The sequence below is a fragment of the Dermacentor silvarum genome, chromosome 7 (genome assembly GCF_013339745.2).
Source record: "Dermacentor silvarum isolate Dsil-2018 chromosome 7, BIME_Dsil_1.4, whole genome shotgun sequence".
Lineage (NCBI taxonomy): Eukaryota > Metazoa > Arthropoda > Arachnida > Ixodida > Ixodidae > Dermacentor > Dermacentor silvarum.
In genome coordinates this window covers 7500105-7520812 of record NC_051160.1, presented here as the reverse complement: position 1 = coordinate 7520812, position 20708 = coordinate 7500105, and the positions used below count along the sequence as shown (strand labels likewise).

The 20708-nt window shown below is 50.4% G+C and overlaps 1 protein-coding gene across 2 annotated transcripts in view; it reads left to right on the top strand.

The window, feature by feature from the left end:
• Positions 1 to 18915, top strand: part of LOC119457493 (uncharacterized) — a 276591-nt gene extending 257676 nt beyond the window's left edge. Inside the window, exons 6-8 of one of the 2 annotated variants that reach the window (XM_049670126.1) lie at positions 16701 to 16810; positions 17657 to 17780; positions 18744 to 18915. In XM_049670126.1, the coding sequence (XP_049526083.1) occupies positions 16701 to 16810; positions 17657 to 17780; positions 18744 to 18750 (241 nt within the window). In that variant the 3' untranslated portion in view covers positions 18751 to 18915. The remainder of the gene's footprint in view (positions 1 to 16700; positions 16811 to 17656; positions 17781 to 18743) is intronic. The other variant, XM_037719079.2, reaches the window with a different exon arrangement.
• The last annotated feature ends 1793 nt before the right edge of the window (positions 18916 to 20708 follow it).

Genomic DNA, 20708 nt, shown 5'->3' with positions numbered 1-20708 from the left:
TGACACGTATACATGTTATCTTTCACCGATGGCCGCTTTCCACCGGCTAACAAATGTTAAACGTTATCGCTCGGCGCAGGACGCGCCTGTATCGAAGTTTCTAGAACGTTATCGACGCTTCTTTCCGTTGCCTGTTTTCCACCGACGCTTATGTTATCTGATTGTATGAGCGACGCGAATTGTCTAGAACTTTCTGGAGACACGCGCGTACCAGGGATTATTCTGGAACCTTCGATGACTCAGGTATAAAAGCCGACGCGTTTTGCCGCTGATCAGATTTTCGACGATCGCCGACTGTGTTCGCCACTATCGTGTGCTTTGAGTGTACCTTGCTTTTGTGGACACAGGTTCGCCCAATAAACAACCAGTTTCGTCGTACACAGTTTTACGACTGTTTTCTTCAGCGTCACTACTACGTGACATCTGGTGGAGGTGCTAGTGCGTTCATGCAGCGAACGCCCCCGCAAAGCCGCGATCCAAGCCCGAAACCGGAGGACAACGCCAACGTCACCAAGGACCAGCGAGCTAGCCGTAGGCAGCAAGGACTTCTGCCGGAGTACGGACTTCTTCCCGAGAAGACCACAGCGATCAAGGCCAGGTCAACGACCTCAATGGCAGCCCCAGCGTCCCCCATCCTGCTGCAACAACCTCGGGAGCCCCCGACCTTCCGTGATTATCGCTGAAGACCCTGAAACCTGGCTGGAGACATACGAGCGGACCGCGACTTTCAACAAATGGAGCGACGACGACAAGCTACGTCATGTCTATTTTTCGTTGGATGACGCTGCTCGGACCTGGTTTGAGAACAGAGAGACCACCCTAGCTACGTGGGACCTCTTTCGTGAAAACTTCGTGAGGACCTTCACGAGTGTCGTACGAAAGGAGAGGGCAGAGGTTCTCTTAGAAACCAGAGTGCAATTGCCGAACGAGAACATCGCGATCTTCACGGAGGAGATGACTCGCCTCTTCCGCCACGCCGACCCCGACATGTCTGAAGAAAAGAAAGTTCGGTTCTTGATGCGGGGTGTCAAAGACCAACTATTCGCCGGATTGATGCGCAACCCGCCCAAGACTGTCGCCGAATTTCTTTCCGAGGCTACAACGATCGAGAAGACGCTTGAAATGCGTGTCAGGCAATACAACCGCCGTGCCCTGACCAACTACGCCGACGCTCAAGCGCTAGGCGCCGACGACCTGCGCGAGACCATCAGAGCGGTCGTTCGCGAGGAGCTGCATAAGCTCTTTCCCCGGTCGCAGCCTCACGTGGCATCTATCGCCGACGTCGTCAAAGACGAAGTTCAGCGCTCACTTGGAGTTCCCGATGTGCAGCCACAATCGCCGCAACCCCAGCCGGAAGCGCTGACCTACGCCGCCGTCGCCCGTCGTCAAGGCCCCCCTCCGCGCTCGCGCCAGGGCCCCGTAACGCCGCAGTTCCGTCGTCCACCGCCGCCGCCGCCAGCACGCCCGCCCGTCGCCCAGCGCAGCTACCAGAGGAAGACGGACATTTGGCGCGCCCCCGACCACCGCCCGCTCTGCTATCACTGCGGGGAAGCCGGCCATGTCTACCGCCGATGCCCATACCGCGAAATGGGCCTACGAGGGTTCCCCGTCAACGCGCCGCGTCCCGATCGAGGTGAACGACCACGCGACATCGCCGACTACCTCGCCGGAGCCCAGTGGCAACCACGACCATCCTCACGCTCGCCGTCACCAGGCCGCTACATCTCGCCGCATCGCCGTCAGTACAACGGTCCCACCCGGGGCCGATCTCCCAGCCCTTACCCGGGAAACTAAAGGCAGCAACCGATGGAGGTGCGGTTGCTGTACGACGCAATGCCGAAGATCCTCCGACGCCGCCGACGACGACGATTCGCTATTCATCACGACGAGATCTGAGCACGCCGCCTAGCAACAGCCTTGACAGCACTTCGCCGCCGAAAGAAGACCTTCCGACGCGACGTAGCAGCAGCAGAGCAAGCCGACGCAGCCGTGATCCGACGCCACGAATTAACCGCAACGCCAGACGCCGGTCTACCGATCTAGACGTGCTCATCGATGGCCATAACGTCACCGCTCTCGTCGACACTGGAGCCGACTATTCCGTCTTCAGTGGCCCGTTCGCCGCCAAGTTGAAGAAGGTTGAAAACAGCCTGGCAAGGACCCGATATCCGGACAGCTGGAGGCCACCTAATAACGCCGACTGGAATCTGCACAGCGCGAGTCACTTTAAACAACCGCACTTACCCGGCGACCTTCGTAATCCTGCAGCACTGCTCCAGGGATGTCATCCTAGGCATGGACTTTCTAAACCAATACGGTGCAGTCATCGACTTAAGATCCAAGTCGATAACGCTTTCAACGCACAACGCGATACCACCGGATACAAGCATAAGTTACCATGCCTTGAATGTGCTTGAAGAACAAGTCACCGTTCCGCCTCGCTCCAGCGTAATGATTTCCGTCGGTACCGAAGTGCCTGCAGACATGGAGGGCATCATCGAGGGCGATCATCACCTACTGCTCGACCGTGAAATTTGCGTCGCTAGAGGCATAGCTGAGCTACGTGCAGGGAAAGCAAGGGTGATGCTCACGAACTTCAGCCCTGAATACAAGCACATTAACAAAGGCACCACGGTCGCCTACATCGATGAAATAGTAGAAGCCAGCAGTGCTTTCGCCTTCACCGCTTCCAGTGCACCTGCAACGACGACTATAATACCTGAGCCAACTTTCGACGTCAATCAAAAAAAACCTTCCCAGGCATAAGAAAGAACTACTAAAAGCTCTGCTCCTGCAATACAAGGACTGCTTCTCGTCGTCGTCAAAAGTTCGACAAACCCCTGTCGCCAAGCACCGCATCATCACCGACGAAAATGTCCGCCCACTCCGTCAGAGCCCGTACCGAGTTTCGGCGCGCGAACGTGAAGCCATAAGGCACCAAGTCGACGAAATGCTACGCGACGACATCATCCAGCCGTCCAAGAGTCCGTGGGCGTCCCCCGTGGTGTTAGTGAAGAAGAAGGATGGAACCCTACGTTTCTGCGTCGATTATCGTCGCCTCAACAAGATCACGAAGAAGGACGTATACCCCCTCCCACGGATTGATGACGCCTTGGATCGACTCTACAACGCACAGTATTTTTCGTCGATGGACCTCAAAACCGGCTACTGGCAAATCGAAGTCGACGAGAGGGACCGGGAGAAGACTGCGTTTATAACACCAGATGGACTGTTCGAGTTCAAGGTCATGCCGTTTGGTCTTTGCTCGGCACCTGCGACTTTCCAACGCGTCATGGATACAGTACTGGCAGGCTTGAAGTGGCAGACTTGCCTCGTCTATTTGGACGACGTCGTTGTGTTTGCCTCAAGCTTCGAAGAACACCTGCGGCGCCTTGAAACAGTTCTTCAAGCAATCAAAACCTCCGGACTCACGTTAAAGCCAGAAAAGTGCCGCTTCGCATATGAGGAGCTCCTGTTCTTGGGCCACGTCATCAACAAGTCTGGAGTGCTCCCCGACCCTCAGAAAACTGCAGCCATCTCCAACTTTCCCCCGCCCGCTGACAAGAAGGCAGTGCGTAGATTTCTTGGACTGTGCGCCTATTACAGGCGCTTCGTCAAGGATTTTTCACGGATCGCAGAGCCACTGACGTATCTCACGAAGGCCGACGTCGAGTTCAAGTGGGACACGCCGCAACTCAAAGCATTTGAAGAACTGAAGCGACGCCTGCAATCGCCGCCAATACTTGCGCATTTCGACGAAAACGCCGATACCGAAGTCCACACCGACGCAAGCAGCGTAGGACTCGGCGCCGTGCTTGTGCAGAGGACTGATGGACTAGAAAGGGTTGTAAGTTACGCTAGCCGGTCGCTATCGAAGGCGGAAGCAAATTATTCCACAACAGAAAAGGAGTGCCTCGCCATCATCTGGGCTACATCAAAGTTTCGCCCCTACCTCTATGGCAGGCCCTTTAAAGTTGTGAGCGACCACCACGCCTTGTGTTGGCTAGCTAACTTGAAGGATCCTTCAGGTCGCCTCGCACGATGGAGTCTGAGACTTCAAGAATTCAACATCACCGTCGTTTACAAGTCCGGGCGAAAGCACTCTGACGCCGACTGCTTGTCTCGCGCCCCCGTCGAACCGCCGCCACAAGACGACCAGGATGATGACACTTTCTTGGGACCCATCAGTGCCGACGAATTCGCCGAACAACAGCGAGCCGACCCGGAACTAAGGAGCCTTGTAGACTATCTGGAAGGCAAGACCGTCATTGTGCCGAAGGTGTTCAGGCGAGGATTGGCGTCGTTTTTCTTGCAAAACGACATTCTCCTAAAGAAGAACTTCTCGCCTCTCCGAGCCAACTACCTCCTCGTGGTACCCGCAGCATTGCGTCCAGAGGTTCTGCAAGCTCTCCATGACGACCCAACGGCTGGACACCTCGGTTTTTCCCGCACGCTCGCGAGGATACAAGAAAAATACTACTGGCCTCGCCTCTCTGCTGACGTCGCCCATTACGTAAGGACATGCCGAGACTGTCAGCGACGGAAAACACCGCCGACAAGGCCAGCCGGACTTCTACAGCCAATCGAGCCACCTCGCCGACCGTTCCAGCAGATCGGGATGGACTTACTGGGGCCTTTTCCGACGTCGACGTCCGGGAATAAATGGATCGTCGTCGCTACGGACTACCTCACCCGCTACGCCGAAACAAAAGCCTTGCCCAAAGGCAGTGCCGCCGAGGTAGCCCGATTCTTCGTTGAGAACATCCTCCTGCGTCACGGTGCCCCAGAAGTCCTCATCACCGACAGAGGCACGGCCTTTACGGCAGAACTAACTCAAGCCATCCTGCGGTACAGCCAGACAAGCCATCGCCGCACCACCGCCTACCACCCGCAGACGAATGGCCTCACCGAGCGCCTAAATAAGACCATCGCCGACATGCTGGCAATGTACGTCGACGTCGAACACAAGACGTGGGATGCCATCCTTCCGTACGTGACCTTCGCATACAACACGGCCGTGCAAGAAACGACGCACATGGCGCCGTTCAACCTGGTCTACGGACGGAACCCGGCAACGACGCTTGACGCCATGCTACCAGACGTCGCTGACGAAGAAAATCTCGACGTTGCCACTTATTTGCAGCGTGCCGAAGAAGGTCGACAGCTCGCCCGCCTGCGCATCAAGAACCAGCAGAGGACTGACAGCCGACACTACAATCTACGACGACGCTACGTCGAGTACCAGCCCGGCGACCGTGTTTGGGTCTGGACTCCGATACGCCGACGAGGACTTAGCGAGAAACTGTTGCGTCGCTATTTCGGACCATATAAGATAATCCGACGTATTGGCGCACTGGACTATGAGGTCGTGCCAGACGGCATTTCGCAATCACAGCGGCGCTGGGCACGACCTGAAGTCATCCACGTGGTGCGTCTTAAGCCTTTCTACGCCCGCTGACGAGCTTACAGGCACTTTGTTACGTTGTTATTTTCTTTCTTTATTACGCGTCGTTTTGTTTTCGCTTTCGCGTTTGTTTGTAGCATCGGGACGATGCTTTTTAAGGGGAGGGTATTGACGCGTATAGATGTTTATCTTTCACCGATGGCCGCTTTCCACCGGCTAACAAATGTTAAACGTTATCGCTCGGCGCAGGACGCGCCTGTATCGGAAGTTTCTAGAACGTTATCGACGCTTCTTTCCGTTGCCTGTTTTCACCGACGCTTATGTTATCTGATTGTATGAGCGACGCGAATTGTCTAGAACTTTTTGGAAGACACGCGCGTACCAGGGATTATTCTGGAACCTTCGATGACTCAGGTATAAAAGCCGACGCGTTTTGCCGCTGATCAGATTTTCGACGATCGCCGACTGTGTTCGCCACTATCGTTGTGCTTTGAGTGTACCTTGCTTTTGTGGACACAGGTTCGCCCAATAAACAACCAGTTTCGTCGTACACAGTTTTACGACTGTTTTCTTCAGCGTCACTACTACGTGACAATATGTAAGCCCGTTTTTTTTACATGCAATAACAAACAATAAACTTGAACTTGCACTTGCACTTCAAGACAATAAATTAAGACTAGAATCAATTTCACTGTTGCCAAGACGCTGCGTGTGGTAAATGCTGAAGGTATCACACATGTCTCATAAGCGCGCGAGGTTTTCGCTTACTACGAAACAATGAACACTAGCACATCAACATGGAAAATCAGAACGCCGACAAAAGAAAAAAAAAAAAACAGAGGAGAGAAAAACCAGGGTGCAGCGGGGCAAACTGTACCTGCAAATATTTACTGTTTTGAACATACTGTTGTAAAGCCACATAGTCGGAACAATCGTACAAGCAACACGGTGAATTGGGTGAGTTTAACATTCTTGGTGCAGTGCGACACTCCTTGTCCCGCGTCTGTGTCGCGCTTCACAGCCGAACATTGTACGCGTCAACAACCTTTCATGCCGCGCGTACCCATCTTGGCGTTAGCAGGGGCGTTACTCGAGATAAATGTTTCTTTACGTGTAAACACCTTGCATATCCTGGTCCCTTTCGGAGCCAGGCCGGTCTCGGCCTATATACCAGTCGCCAGCGCACGGCACCACTTAAAAAGGTTCGCAGCCTTCCGTGTGGTTTGTCCAGTTTGTTGCGCTGCACCCCCTCATAGTGGAACACAAGTGTAAATATGATGTGTTTCGTATCATTTCACCAAGGTCCTCGACATAATAATACCGTACCGGAGCCGATGAACGAAACGCACGCTCGACGGTCCGCTAACTGCCATGTCGATGGCACTGACGGAAACGGCGTCGCGCCCGTAAAGTTGGCTTCGCAGCGGCGCAGTTGAACATTTAACGTCATTTTGCACCACGTGATAGCGCTCTGCGAATAGCGGTGCGAGCGGCGCTGGAAAAGTTATGCGCAACTCTGCTCCCTGCGGGAGCATATACAGGAACACTATCGGAGAGTGTTGTCTTTTTCGTCCTCCTTTGCTCCTTTGTCCCTGTTTCTAGCGCAGTCAAAATATTTCCAATACACCGAAGTGACGCTGATCACGGACGAAGCAGGCTCCGGCACCAACGATCTGCAGCTTACGACGCCACAACTTCGAAGGCAGTCTCTTTACAACTTGCTTACCGACGCGGACGGACCACGACGAAAACGGAACTATGCCGAACTCTAGCGAAACGACGGAGCGCGCGATGATGCTCACTACAACGCTACAAATGATGGCACGACTTCTTGAAAGGCGATTGGGAACACCATCAAGCACATTTACCGACAGTGGTACCAGCGTTCCACCGCAAATAAAGGACAACACCGGACCTAACAGGAACTTTGTTGACGTACTCGGGAAACCAGTCGGACAATTTTGAACGGTGGAAAACCGCGGTTGAATCAATGCGCGATCGATGCGCATGGACGGAGGCAGCGAACGTAGGCATTTCACGACTTAGGGGCTGTGCAACCGCTTGGCATCAAACGACAGGTAACCAGTACAATGATTGGGCATCATGGGTGACGGCGTTGAAAAGGGACAAGCCGCTACTATTTTGGCAATGGGTTGCTTACGTTGACTCAAGAACACAGCGAAAAAACGAAAGCATGACATTTACTCACGCCTCCAGCGCACCAGACGTGGTTCATACAAACTGCCCGACGACGACATGGTCGACTGGCTCGTACATTCGTCTTCTTCTGTCCGCGGTTTTAAGTGCCAAAATCAGTCCTGATTATGAGGCACGCCGTAGTGGAGGGCTCCAAATTAATTTTGACCGCTTGGGGTTCTTTAACGTGCATTACAACGGCCATTTTTGCATTTCGCCTCCATCGATCCCGCGACCTTGTGCTCAGCAGCGCAACGCCTTAGCTAACTGAGCCACCGCGGCGGGTAACTGGCTCGTACAGGGAGTGCGTTGAGCAAGTGCAAAGCCAGTGTTGGCAGCCTTTCACGATCTCCGACGCGGAACCATCAGCCAGTTCTTGCATTACGTGAAACAGCTAGACTGGCGAGATGTTGGACTGAACGACGGCAGAAAACCTCCAAAACTCAGCAATACTCCGAAGCCGACCGAGAGAAATACAACCGCGTCTGCGAACACTACTGCGCCCAAATACACACGTCTACCGGCCGACACATGTGCCCGTTGCAAGAAGGGATCAATCCATCCACACGCACGGAAGACGAAAAAGCAGCGGCCGCGCGACGACGTCAAGCTCACCACAAGGCATCATCAGTGTCGCCATTCCAGACGCAGGTGGGCGGAGGATCATACTACTACAAGCCAATGTAAACGGCATGTACTCTGGGACACAGGCTCTGCAGTAACGATTATTGACGAACAATGAGGTTGCTACAGACGTGCACTGTGTATTGGGCGGTCCATTTGGCAGCCCATGCAAACCTACTGGTGTGACTCAAGCGAGGATTGCTATTCGTGCCGCTTGCGCGACAGTGGAAGCAAAAGTAATCAAGAGCCTTCCCTGTGAGGTCATGGTAGGCCTCGACTGGCGACGAGCCATTCCATTTGACTACATTAAGCGCTTGGACCAACGGCATCCACACGATCGAATATATTCCAAAACGAAAAAAAAAAGAGAAAAGGATGTGTACGTACTGACAAAGAATGTCCTGGAACCACAGCCCTCGATGTCAAACATTGTAACAGAACTTCATAGTGCAGACAAGTCAGCAAACAATGAAGGCATCGAAATCTCGAAGCTAACTTGCACTCGGGCAGAATTTTCCTCAACAGACCACATCGAAGTGTGTGGAGCCATTGACTTTGAGTGTGTGGCACAGGATAGCGGTCCGGTACAGTTGCTCAATTGAGTGCCCGGTAATCTCCACATGGTCGCCATTCATCTGATGCAAGGTTTGGTACCATGTGAAGCGGAGACGCCCAAGGGCTTGACGAGGGCCGAATGATATCAAGCTCGAGCATATGATCGAACGTTTGGCGAGCCAGACGGAGCTTCTCAGGGCACATGCGACGCAGTCTGGCCTGGACGGGAGGACCAGTCGCAGTTATATGATGGAGCACGATATGCTGAGCCGCAGTGTCCGCCTTTGCTTGGCGCATAAGTTCTGGAAACTCGTTCAGCATTGCCACAAAGCAGGATGTTCCGGCTCTTCCGACCAAGGTAGGACTTAACGGAGGGTGTCTTGAGGGCTTGCCTTGAACTGTTGCTTGCTACACAGTATCATATAGCGTCGGTTGCGTACGTCTACCACAAGACCAAAGTGACAGAGGAAATTGGCCCTGAGGATTGCAAATTTGACATCGGCCAGTATAAAAATCTAATGAAATGTTCTTTTTAGGTATAGGTTGAAAGACAGCGAGCAATGACCGTAAGTAGCGATCGTTGTGTTGTTGACTGCTTGTAATGGAGATGAGCTGGGGCGCTTACGGTCAGCTGGAGACGTAGGCATAACGCTCACCTCTGCGCTTGTGTCCACAAAGAAACGGACGCCACAACCACGTTCGATGATGAAGAACACTAAGGGGCGACTTTCCGTCGATATTTCAGCATTGGCCGCCCTCAATGCTGGCCTCTGACGTTTCCCGGGTAGTCCCAGGGCGCAACGCGCTTTTTTTTAAATATTTCTGATTACACTCTCGTCCCTCTAGCGCGTCCTTCTATGCTCCTTCTATGCCGGACCCATCATCTGACCCTGCGACACCTCTGACACGACCCCGCTACTCGCCCACCCGCCGTCAATCTCGTTCGCCCCCGTCACGCCGTGCTCCTTCTCCGACCCAGCACCCCCGACCGGGAAACTATACATGGCAGCTTCTGGAGGTGAAGCTGCATTGACGACATTGGCACGAAATCCTCCTTTCCCACGGACAAGAATCTTTGAACGTTCTCGTCGACAATGCTCCTGTGATTGACACCGGGGCGCATGTGTACATTATGAGTGCTGCTCTTCGCCGTCGGCTCAAGAAAGTTCTGACGCCTGCCCCGAACCGAGCTGTACGAGTCGCCGATGGAGGGACTGTCGCTATTGTTGGCATGTCCTCTCACCATTGCTGAGAGACACACGGTCGTTCTCTTCACCGTCAACGAGCATTGCCCTCACGAACTCATTCTCGGTCTGGATTTCCTCGCCAGTCATTCTGCCATCATTGACTGTTCGGCCGGTTCACTTCGCCTTGACTTGTCTCTTCTTGCCGACCCTGTGGACCTGCCTCCAAGCCATTTGAGCTGCATCGATTTTATTCGCCTACCATCTCAATCTGTGACACACGTCGACTTGTTTTTCTCACCAGCTGTACCTGACGGCAATTACGTGGTCGCACCAATTCCGGCCGTTATACTTACACATGGTGTTACCGTGCCACCCACTGTGCTGATAATTACTGGCCACCACACCTGCCTTCCCCTTGTAAATTTCGCGCTAACCGCGCATGTCCTGCCTCGAGGGATCTCGTTGGCTATAATTAGCGCTCTGCAGGATGATGTCGAGCTATTCACAGTCGAAGATTGTTACAGCTCAGCTCATACCGTGACGTCATTCCACGGCAGTGACGTCGACATTGAGAAGATGGTTTCCTCTGACCTTACACCTGCTCAAGCTGAAGCCCTCTGCCGCGTTCTTGAAGGCTATTGCGACATTTTTTTTTACTTTGACAATCGATCCTTAGGTCAAACGTCCGTCGTGACCCATCGCATAAATACTGGCGATGCGAACGCTATTCATCGACGTCCACAGTGTTGTACGGAACGGCGTTCCTGGAACTAGTTCCTTTTGGGAGGAATGGAGGAACGCCACCGTTCCGTTGAGGGTCGGTGGAACTGTAACGGTAACTCGTTAGGTTTACGAAGGAACGCCGTTCCCTCTGCCGTTCCTTCTGTAAACGTTCCACGGCACTGAACGGACGCGCGCGTACCCCAGCACATCATGCAGGGCGGACGGGCGACCGCGTGAGGCGAAAGGAACTACCGCTTGCCTGTCACGTAACTATGGTGCATTTTTTTCGTGAGTTTTTTTTTTTTCTCAAAGGAAAGATCCCAAACAGCTCTATGCGAGAGCAGGTCACCATCAACATTACATTAGGTTACAAACTCTATGGTTAAGTGACAGTATTATTGGTATTTTTGAGACTTTCTTCTACAGTGTCGTGGAGTTACTTAATTTGTATGTTGTATGTACCTCGTATTTTTTTTTTCGTTGTAGTGTTGCTGTGAACACGTTGCTTTGCAAGTATTTTTTATGTTCTGGTGCTTGTATGAGAAGGTTGTTTTACATGTAATCTTGAATATTGTATGTTGTAGGTTAGACACATTCAAGAGGCTAAGGAATAGCCGACGCCTTATTTGTGCGTCAACATCTCCTTATGTAAATATCAATTAAAAAACACACACATAAAGACAGAGCTGATTGCGGTGGCCAAACCAGCGAGCGAAGATGTTGCCACCTCGTCCGCGGCCGAAGATTTTTTCTCGTTCGAGAATCAAACTCTTCGAGGCGAGGCAAAGGACGAACTGTCGCGGTACCTGCTGGTACCAGTTGACTACCCGCTGTCGCAGGTTAAGAACTTCGAGGGACTGAACCAACTTTTCCTCAAGTACAACACGGCAGTACCCTCAAGCTCTTCGCTGGAACGGTTCTTCAACATTGCCAACAAAGTTCTGACGAAAAAAACGGGTTCGTCTGTCGGACACCAACATCGAGATGCAATTATTGCTAAGCTCACACACGGGACTTTACTAAGTTGCGAGTATGTATGCTGGACATTTTAACACGAAAGTGTTTTATTCCGGGGTCCACCAAGACTTCACTGACGTATTTCCGTCACGGAAATACGTCATAGAACATAATACAAAGAAAGAAACCAGAAGAAAAAGTTCCACAAACATGCAAAATTTGGGAATCGAACCCACGACCTCTCGGTCCGCGACGATAGATCGCCGAGCGTTTAACCCATTGCGCCACAAACGCATTCGCAGAGAGCTACACAGACGCGCCTTATATATCTAACACTCCTCCGTGTACCCGCGCTCTTGCTCGGGGCGGTGCCGCCGCCTATGAGAAGAAAAGAGAAGTACTGCATTATGACACTAAAGCCCGGGATACATGGAGCGAACTTTCTCGACGAACTTCACGCGTCAAGTAACGACGCGGCGACACGACGCAGGATGTTTGCTCTGTTGCAATACATGCGGCGAACGCCGCCGCGCGTTGGCCGCCGTGTTGGCGGCGGTCCCGGCCGCCCGCTTCGAACTGAATTTGGCGTTGTCCTTGTAGAATTCACTTAGTTGGAAGCAAATGACTGCGTAAACGGCTTTCGCTTAGTCTCAGGCCGCTTCGACGACAGAGTATTATGGATAACCTTGAGTAGTTTTCGAGATCGCTTCTCGTTTCGAACGCGTCTAAGCCTAGCGAAAGAAATATCCGATGCCAACGCCATCTATCGGGGAAGTCGGGAGATAGGCATGACGACAGCATGTGGCCTCTGAGATCAGAAGATTTCTGTTGAAGGTTGTTGTAGAGAGCTTGCACTGCTTGTCTGTTTCCTCGCAGATCAGCGGATATGGGATGTACAAATACAACGCGATTCCTGAGAGATCATACTAGGAACTACTCAATCGGTGCAGAGACATGCAGACACGGCAACACCAACGCGATTGCAGACGACGCGAAAAGGCGCGCGCGCGCGAAACACCAGCATGCATTGCGACCGGAACTAGTGCCTCCTGATTGGCTGTCGTCCACCGCTGCGCGCTAGACGCTTCCGGCGGCGGCGTTCGCCCGACGAAAATGTTTGGACAGGCAGATCGGCTGCGGACGGCAAATTTCTTGACGCCGGCCGTCGGACGTTCGCCGCCCGACGAAGTTCTTCGCTCGGACGCCGGTTATTCGCTCCATGTATTCCGGCCTTAACGCGCACCGACAGTGAACGCTTCGGTGGTCTCAGTACTACGACGCCTCGATGCCAGCATTCGAAGGGACGCTGGCATCAAGAAGCACTACCAACGCCACCTAGGTGGCGTTCACCGTACTCAGCACAGCGGAGCGTGGCCTCCGCAATTAGCTCTGAAAATGTTTCTGAAGTTGATCGCGGAGGCTGCAATTACGACGCGCTGTACGCGCTGATTTGACTCGGTGACGATTCAGTTACGTGCTTTGTCTTGCGCGTTGTATTAGTGTGTCAGTTACGTGCTTCGTCTTTCGCGTTGTGCTAGCGTGTGCAGCGTAGTGCAGCTTCCATATGCACGACGGTTGCTCATGGTCATCGACGTTTTTTCCCCTCTCATACTGCAATATTGAATCTGCATTCATTAAACGCCTATGTATTGTTCCTTTCTATGCGGTTTCTTATGCAAGAAATTTAATTATATTGTTGCATGTGAGTAACTTTCTATCTGCACATCTGCAGTATCCTGACTGCGCATTTGAAGACCGAAGTGGAAGGTGCCATATGGGTGTCACTTGTAATAGACGAGCACCAAAGTTGCACTTAGACATGTCTGGAGTATGTCCGGTGCTCACTGAAAAAAAAAATCGTCTAGGAGCGTTTCTTTGGATTCTTTTTGTCTCCAGGTAATCTGCTGCTGGCGATGTTCAAATTCAAATTATATACGTAGTTCCATGGGAGTTCTAAATTGCTCACTTTATTTCGCCTCAGGATTATCCGGCACTATATGTTAATTAAAGAAAATCTAATGCAACGTTAATGTAACGACACGTTCCAATGTTCGAAGTGTAACTGGAACGCGTTGCTTTCGTGTTAAAGGAACTTGTAACGGGAACTCGTTCCAAGATTGGGAAGGAACGACAAACGAGCTTTCGTTCCTGTTTTAGAGGAACGTGTATAACACTGGACGTCCATATCGCGTCTCTGCGTCGGAACGAGCTGTTATCCAACAGGAAGTAAAAAAGATGCTTGAAAAGGACATTATCGAGCCTTTCTGTAGTCCCTGGGCTTCTCCCGTCGTACTTGTAAAAAAGAAGTATGGAACATGGCGTATTTGTGTCGATTATCGCCACCTGAACAAAATCACAAAAAAGGTCGTTTACCCTTTGTCACGTATTGATGACGCTCTAGACTGCCTGTACGGTGCCACCTATTTTTCTTCTGTCGACTTATGGTCCGGCTACTGGAAGATATCCGTGGACGACATGGACCGAGCGAAGACTGCTTTTGTTACCCCTGACGGTCTTTATCAGTTCAAGCTGATGCCTTTCAGTCTCTGTAACGGGCCCTCCACCTTCGAACGAATGATGGACTCTTTGCTTCAGGGGTTGAAGTGGTCCACCTGTTCGTGCTATCTGGACGACGTCATCGTTTATTCGCCCACATTCGACACGCATCTAGACCGTCTTTCAGCGATTCCTGACGTGTTTCGCCGGGCCGGTCTCCAGTTGAACTCGTCGAAATGTCACTTCGCTCGCCGTCAAATCACCGTCCTTGGACACCTCGGGGATGCCAGAGGCGTGCGACCTGACCCGGACAAAATTCGCGCCATTACGAACTTTCCTGTTCGGAAGTCTACCAAGGACATTCGTAGTTTCATAGGGATGTGCTCTTATTTCCGACGCTTTGTAAAGGATTTTGCGACCATTGCGACCAATCCTGTCTGCCTCAACGGAAGTTCGAACCCGTGGCGACGCCAAGCGGGAACACGTAGTCCTCCTTCTCAGTGCAGCCACGCTGTGGCGGCTTTTCCGTATCATCTTTTTTGGGTCTTGGAGGGACGGTTACCATGCCTCTGATGTGTCTGGGTATATCTACTTTGACGCCATGTTGGGTATGGTACGTACTCTATACCTAGGCGATCCAATATTTGCCTACCTGCATGTTTTAGTTTTGGACAGGCGTTCGTATTGTGCTATGCGTTGTGCCTCGATTATCCAGTGTATTGTGTACACCTAGCTGCAGTATCTTTGTTAGTGGTGATGGAGAGTCCGATTGCTTGCTTGTAGATACTTCTGATTAAGCAGTCTAATTTGTATCTTTCTGACGAGTACCGTCGTAGGTACGATGCCACGTATATTATTGTGCTTTTTGGGAAAGCTTGGACTTGTCTAAGCAGAATGCCTTATTTCATTCCAATATGTTTGTTGGCTATTAGTTTGAGTAGCCGCATGATTTTAGATGTTATATAGTCTAATTTGCGTATGCATTCTGTCCATTGTACCCGTTACATTCTATGATGAGCCTCAATACTCTGATCTTGTCAACTTTGGGTATGGGCGTGCCATCCGCCGTAGTTAATTTCTGGATTGTTTTGTTCCTCGTAGTTGCGTGGTTTTCGGCCACGCCGCGATGGTATATAAATGAGGAGCTCAGATTTCTCTGCCGAACACGTCAGTCCTCTTTGGCCAAACCTGGCCCTTGCGCCACTAAACTCCAACAATCATCAACACGTCAGTCCGTTTCCTGCTAGGTATTGTTCAACTGCTTCTATTGCACGTTGTAATGTGTTTTCAACCTGTGCATCGTTGCCATCGCCCACGCAGAGGGTGATATCGTAAGGGTACATGGTATGATTGAGGCCATCGATTTCCTGTAGCTTTGCTGGTAATGCGATCAGAACCAGATTAAACAGCATCGCTCACATTGGGGCGTACCTACGCTTCCGGTCGGTAGTTATTCGGAGTTAAGGTCTCCTATCTTAATGTGTGCTTCTCTGTTAGTAAGGAAGTCTCGTATTTAATTGTACACTCGCTGGCCTGTTTAAAATGTTTTACGCTTGGTTAGAGCAATATTAGCTCTCTGTTTGGCTGGTTTAAGCTCTGCGCCACCAGGTTGCTGGGCACCGTGCAGGCCGCTCGGGTCTTGGCTTAGGCCGCTCACGTTTACGCCCCTTCCTCACAGCGGTAATTATTGAGGGGCTTTAGTTAACACCTCCGCCCATCCGTCAAAATGGCCAGCTCGCCTGCGGTTACCGGACACACTCGGCCGTGCGACAGAACGCTCGCAACGCACGCTGCTTGGATAGCTCTCGCTAGGGATCGACGGCCAGCGGAGAGGTTGGAGGGGCTTCGGCTTCTAGACAATCGGAAGTAGACGACACGTCGTCACATCATCACGCAGAATCAGTGAAGACGAAGCTTAGCCCCGCTCACTCAGCGAACGAGTTGAGGAGAAAAAGCATGGTTAGGGAGGAGGGTAACTTGTAATCGTCCGTAGCTCTCTTAATATGAGACGCTTTTAAATTATGGCGCACTGTAGCCACAAATGGTGTAGTGCAATGTATAACATTGAACTACAGCAATGTTTTGCTGTAGCTGTGCGCAACTCGTTTAAAAAAAAATTGTCCAAACTGTTTCAAGGACCATTTAAGTATTTGTTCAGGCTCTGAAATCAGAGTTGAAGTTAGCGACCGCAACGCATACATTTCGTGCAATGTAAGTCTAGTCAAGTGGCTTGGAAACTGACCTTGTGAGAAGCAATATTTTTTTTTAGGTTTGGCAGATCAATATGGTGGCGGAGCAATAATTAAGACGGGTCTAGGTGATAATCACAGATATTATTTATTCTAATTATTCCATAGTGCTAAAATAACTCTTTTCTGTGTCACTTGCGACCAATATTTGCAGCAATCCGTAGTCTTTCTCCTCCTGGCGAGTATTCCCGTATTCAGCTTCACGTGGCTGATCGCCAGTGACAAAGACTTCGAGTACGATGGCTTCGAGCAAAGGTGTTGCCGTGACTACTCCGAGTTCTCAAAGCGAGTTCTGCATCTGCGTCGCAGGAATCGTAAGGTTAACCAGGCCAACAAGAACCAGTCTGGAGAGGAAGAGCAACAGTCTGCATCTTCACCGGCTCCACAAGGAACATACTCTACGGATACTGGAGTTAAGTGTAAGTATCCGTAAGTTAAGTGTACGAGCAAGTCGATGACAGCTTTCTTGGCGGTCACTGAGCAGTACGAAATACAGACCATAATCTTATCCTGAAAATATCTGGTGGACACGGCATAAAAGTGAAGCAATGCCGTCAGCGAAGTTGCGAGTATGCCTCTTGCACATTCGTCATCTTCCCGGATAGGATGAAGCTAGCCCCAGTGACCTAAATGAACAACTCGGTGCACTGTACATGCATGACATACTTTCTCCGTACTTTTGGTTTTCGTGAAAATTGCTGAGTGTGTCATTACCGGAAGTACCTCCGGGTTTTTAAACGCGCCTAAAATAATAGCAAGTGAGCAATACGGTTTCTGTAAGAGTAAATTTTCGGAAACCGCTTTCCTCGAAAAGGAACAAATCCTTGACAACGCAGTGCTTGGTTTTAGGACGCCCTCCGATTGCGTGCAGCGCGAAAATGTTTATGGAATTCGTGGTGTCGGGCCATATGCGCCGTCGTCACACCATCGTCGTCACCACCGACGTCAATCCTTCTTCGTCATTCTTGCTGTCAATTGCGTTATGCTGGCACTCGTCGTCGTCACATGCCGTCGTCATGCTAACCGTCATGCCGTTGCACACTCGTCGTCTTTTCGGCATCACTCTCGTCGACCCATTCTATCCTACTGTCATCATTCAATCGTGATTATGACGCAATGCCATACCATCATCGTCGTAGGCAGACAGTCGCTATTAGTGCAGTGAAACCAAGCCGGTTTTGGTTTTACCGGCTGGCCAGCTTTTAGTGCCCTCTGTCGCCACCATGACAAAGGTGACAATGTGAATGGTTCTGCCCCGCGCACAGCTCCCTCGGTGAACACCCCGCTGTCACCGATGCCTCCGGACATCATCACCGGCAGCCCCATTCAAGTACGCACCACTCTGGCCGCGGCCACCAGGGGAAGGCCTCCGTGCACTTTCAGCATCATGTGAGAACCAGTTTTACACTCTGCAGAAAAATTTTCTCCTTTCCGATCCTCTGTGATTTTATCCAGACGTAGGAACTGTCGCGTTCGCATTTGCATAAATATAGCGTAAAATGAAACCACCTTGCGTTATACCCCCTCATTCTGAATTAGTGACGCATGTGTGACTGGCATATTAAGCATCAACCACTTGACGATCAAGCTGAGCAACAAAGCACGCTTGTCAGTGTCCATGTGCCAGCTAGGATGTCATGCCAGTAGGATATCATCCGCAACATCTGAGCTCGCTATTCTTGAAACATTTCATAGTGAGAGCTAAGTAAGTTTATTATCTCAAGCTGCTTTTATATATCCAACATAATAAGCTATATTGTTAGTACAGTTCCTCTCGATATGTACAATACTGCCTCTGCACACAGTATAACAACTCCAAAGATCAGAACTACCTATGGACGGCCGCATATTGAATACCAGGTACCAAGTCTTCTAAACAAAATTCAAAATATTCCAGATTTAGTACAAGTTCAAAAAATCGCTTTAGACAAACTCTTCTAGAAAAATGTATTAAATATGTTTAAGTACTGATTAAGCGTTGATTACAACGTGCGTATGAGTCTCCTGCCCCATGTTCATCATGTGCTACTGCTGATTTTCTTTTCGAGCATTTTCGTTCTTGCTACTTGTGATGCTCTATGTTTGCAGATTTGCTTTTTTGTTAATATTGTATTATGCTTCCTTATACTTGTGAAGACAGCGCTATTTTATAAGCTTGTCTTAAGTTTAGCTTAAGAAGTGTCGCTTGCCTAATCGTATTAGACGTGCGTGCCAAGCTGTATCTGTAGCCAAAGTCTCCGTCAGGCTGCTGAGCCTTTCGCTTTTGTTTTCATTTCTGCATACGTACAGAAATACGTCAATCAAGACAGAAAGTTTTTTTGCAACAACGAACGCTGCTTGGACGTCTTACAGGGTCTGACGCGCTGGCACTACTACGAGGTCATTCCGCAGCCATCTCTGCAAACACGAGGAAGCGTCAAAGCACGGATTCTCGACGTTCATCTTTACGACCGCTGCAGGATGCGCAGAAGCGCTCCCAAAGGCTGCAGCTTGCACGTTTGGCAACTTTGATTCTGATTTTACGAGAAAAAAAAATGAATTTACAACGTGCACTACTTCCTTAGAACCAAAGTGATGGCCGTACCTTCTGTTTCGTGATACAGCTCAACCGTGTCCGGTTTGCGGAGTCTCGTTCGTGCTTGTGCACCCGCTTACATTGACTCCCTTTCCTGCAAAGCATATTTGGCGAGGTCTTCCTACAACTCGCTGATGTGTAATAAGAGCCGTGCGCGTTGGGCAAACTTTCTGACAGAAGGGTAACAAACGTGTTGGAGGCCGAGCAGTGTCCGGCAAACCTAAAACAGGCGGCTCTGTAGTGGTTTGTAAGAAGCGTCAAAAACGATTACTTTGACTGTACATACGTTTATAAGAACACAACTTCTACGTGGGTGTGTATGGCTATGACCACGACATGTTTTGAAGGACGACCGCAAACAGTAGCGATCGCTGCCGGCCACTCCACGTCCTTAATATTGCGTTGTTCAGACAACGACCAGACCATGTCGATTGTCTTTGGGTACTACGAGTGACAACCGCTTATGATGCGTTAGTCCATGTTTTATCCTTGTGCCATATAATGATACGTAGCCAAGTTCACGAAAGACTGCATACATCGCATCCAATGTACGTGTTTACTTACAGTCATTGGTTTAGATATGCATAAAAATTAGGCTCGTCATTCCTTGTCATGCACCAGCAAATTGACACCGGCCCGCAGTTTTAAATTCAGTAGAGGATCCTGTATATCTGATAGAGTACAACACACACGCACTATAAATGTATGCATGAAGGAAGTAGTTCTTTGGATCCGGTGTGTCATAAATTGAAATTAGTGCAGCCGCCCGAAAAAAGAAAAGCAAAAACAAACATTTAATTTCGACGTTCCGGCTGAAATCTGATCCGGCCTTCATCAAAAGCACGATTGCAGCACCTAGAGCTCACTTCATACATGTTTTTTTTTTTTTCTGTAAGAGTGAAAAAAAAGAAGAGAGAGAGAAAGCGGAGGCAGCCTGTGAATGCAAACACGTACATTCAGTGGTGTCATGAATACGGCATCATGACTACCAACACACGTACATTCGCACAAGTAATTAAATGGAAAATGAGACCCAAACGTAGCAACTGCTACAAAGGAAACCCATACGGGTTCCTCGAAAGAAAAGCCTCGCAGCTGAAGAAAAATTGGTCGTGGTCCGGGACTCGAGCCCGTTTGGGTGGATGTCTCATTTTCCCTTTAATTCTCTCCACCTATCCGCTGAACTATTACGTCATTCACTCACCGACAATGCTCCATAATGCAAAATTTTAGCGCAGCTCTGTTTTCATTTGGTGTGTTACGCGCATTTGGTTGCCCATGTCACCACGTGTGGTTGGAAGGCATGATTTTATGAGACCACCATCTCAGGAAAATCTGTAAACTACACGGCTCGAGTGGCTTTAGAAGCATTCTTTATCCACAAGAGAGACACAAGAAAGGGGAAAAGCAGGGAGGTTAACAGATGGGACGATCCGGTTTGCTACCCTACGCTGGGGAGAGAGAGAGAAGGTAGGGGGAGGTAAAGTGACAGCAAAGTAGAGATAAAGAAAATAAGGAGCACACAATCACAATCGGTCTCAGGTGGCGCAGCACACTTGCAGCCCTATAAACATCTGTTCAGGCTACAGCCGCTTGTCCAAGTCTGTTGCCCTTGAGAACTGCAACAGTCGCCCTCCGCTGCAATGGCTTGTGATGTCGGCATTCTAAAATAAGTTCCTCTGTTAGAGGTATTTGGTCAAAACGCGCTATCGCGATTGCGAGCGATTGTCTCTGTAAATTGT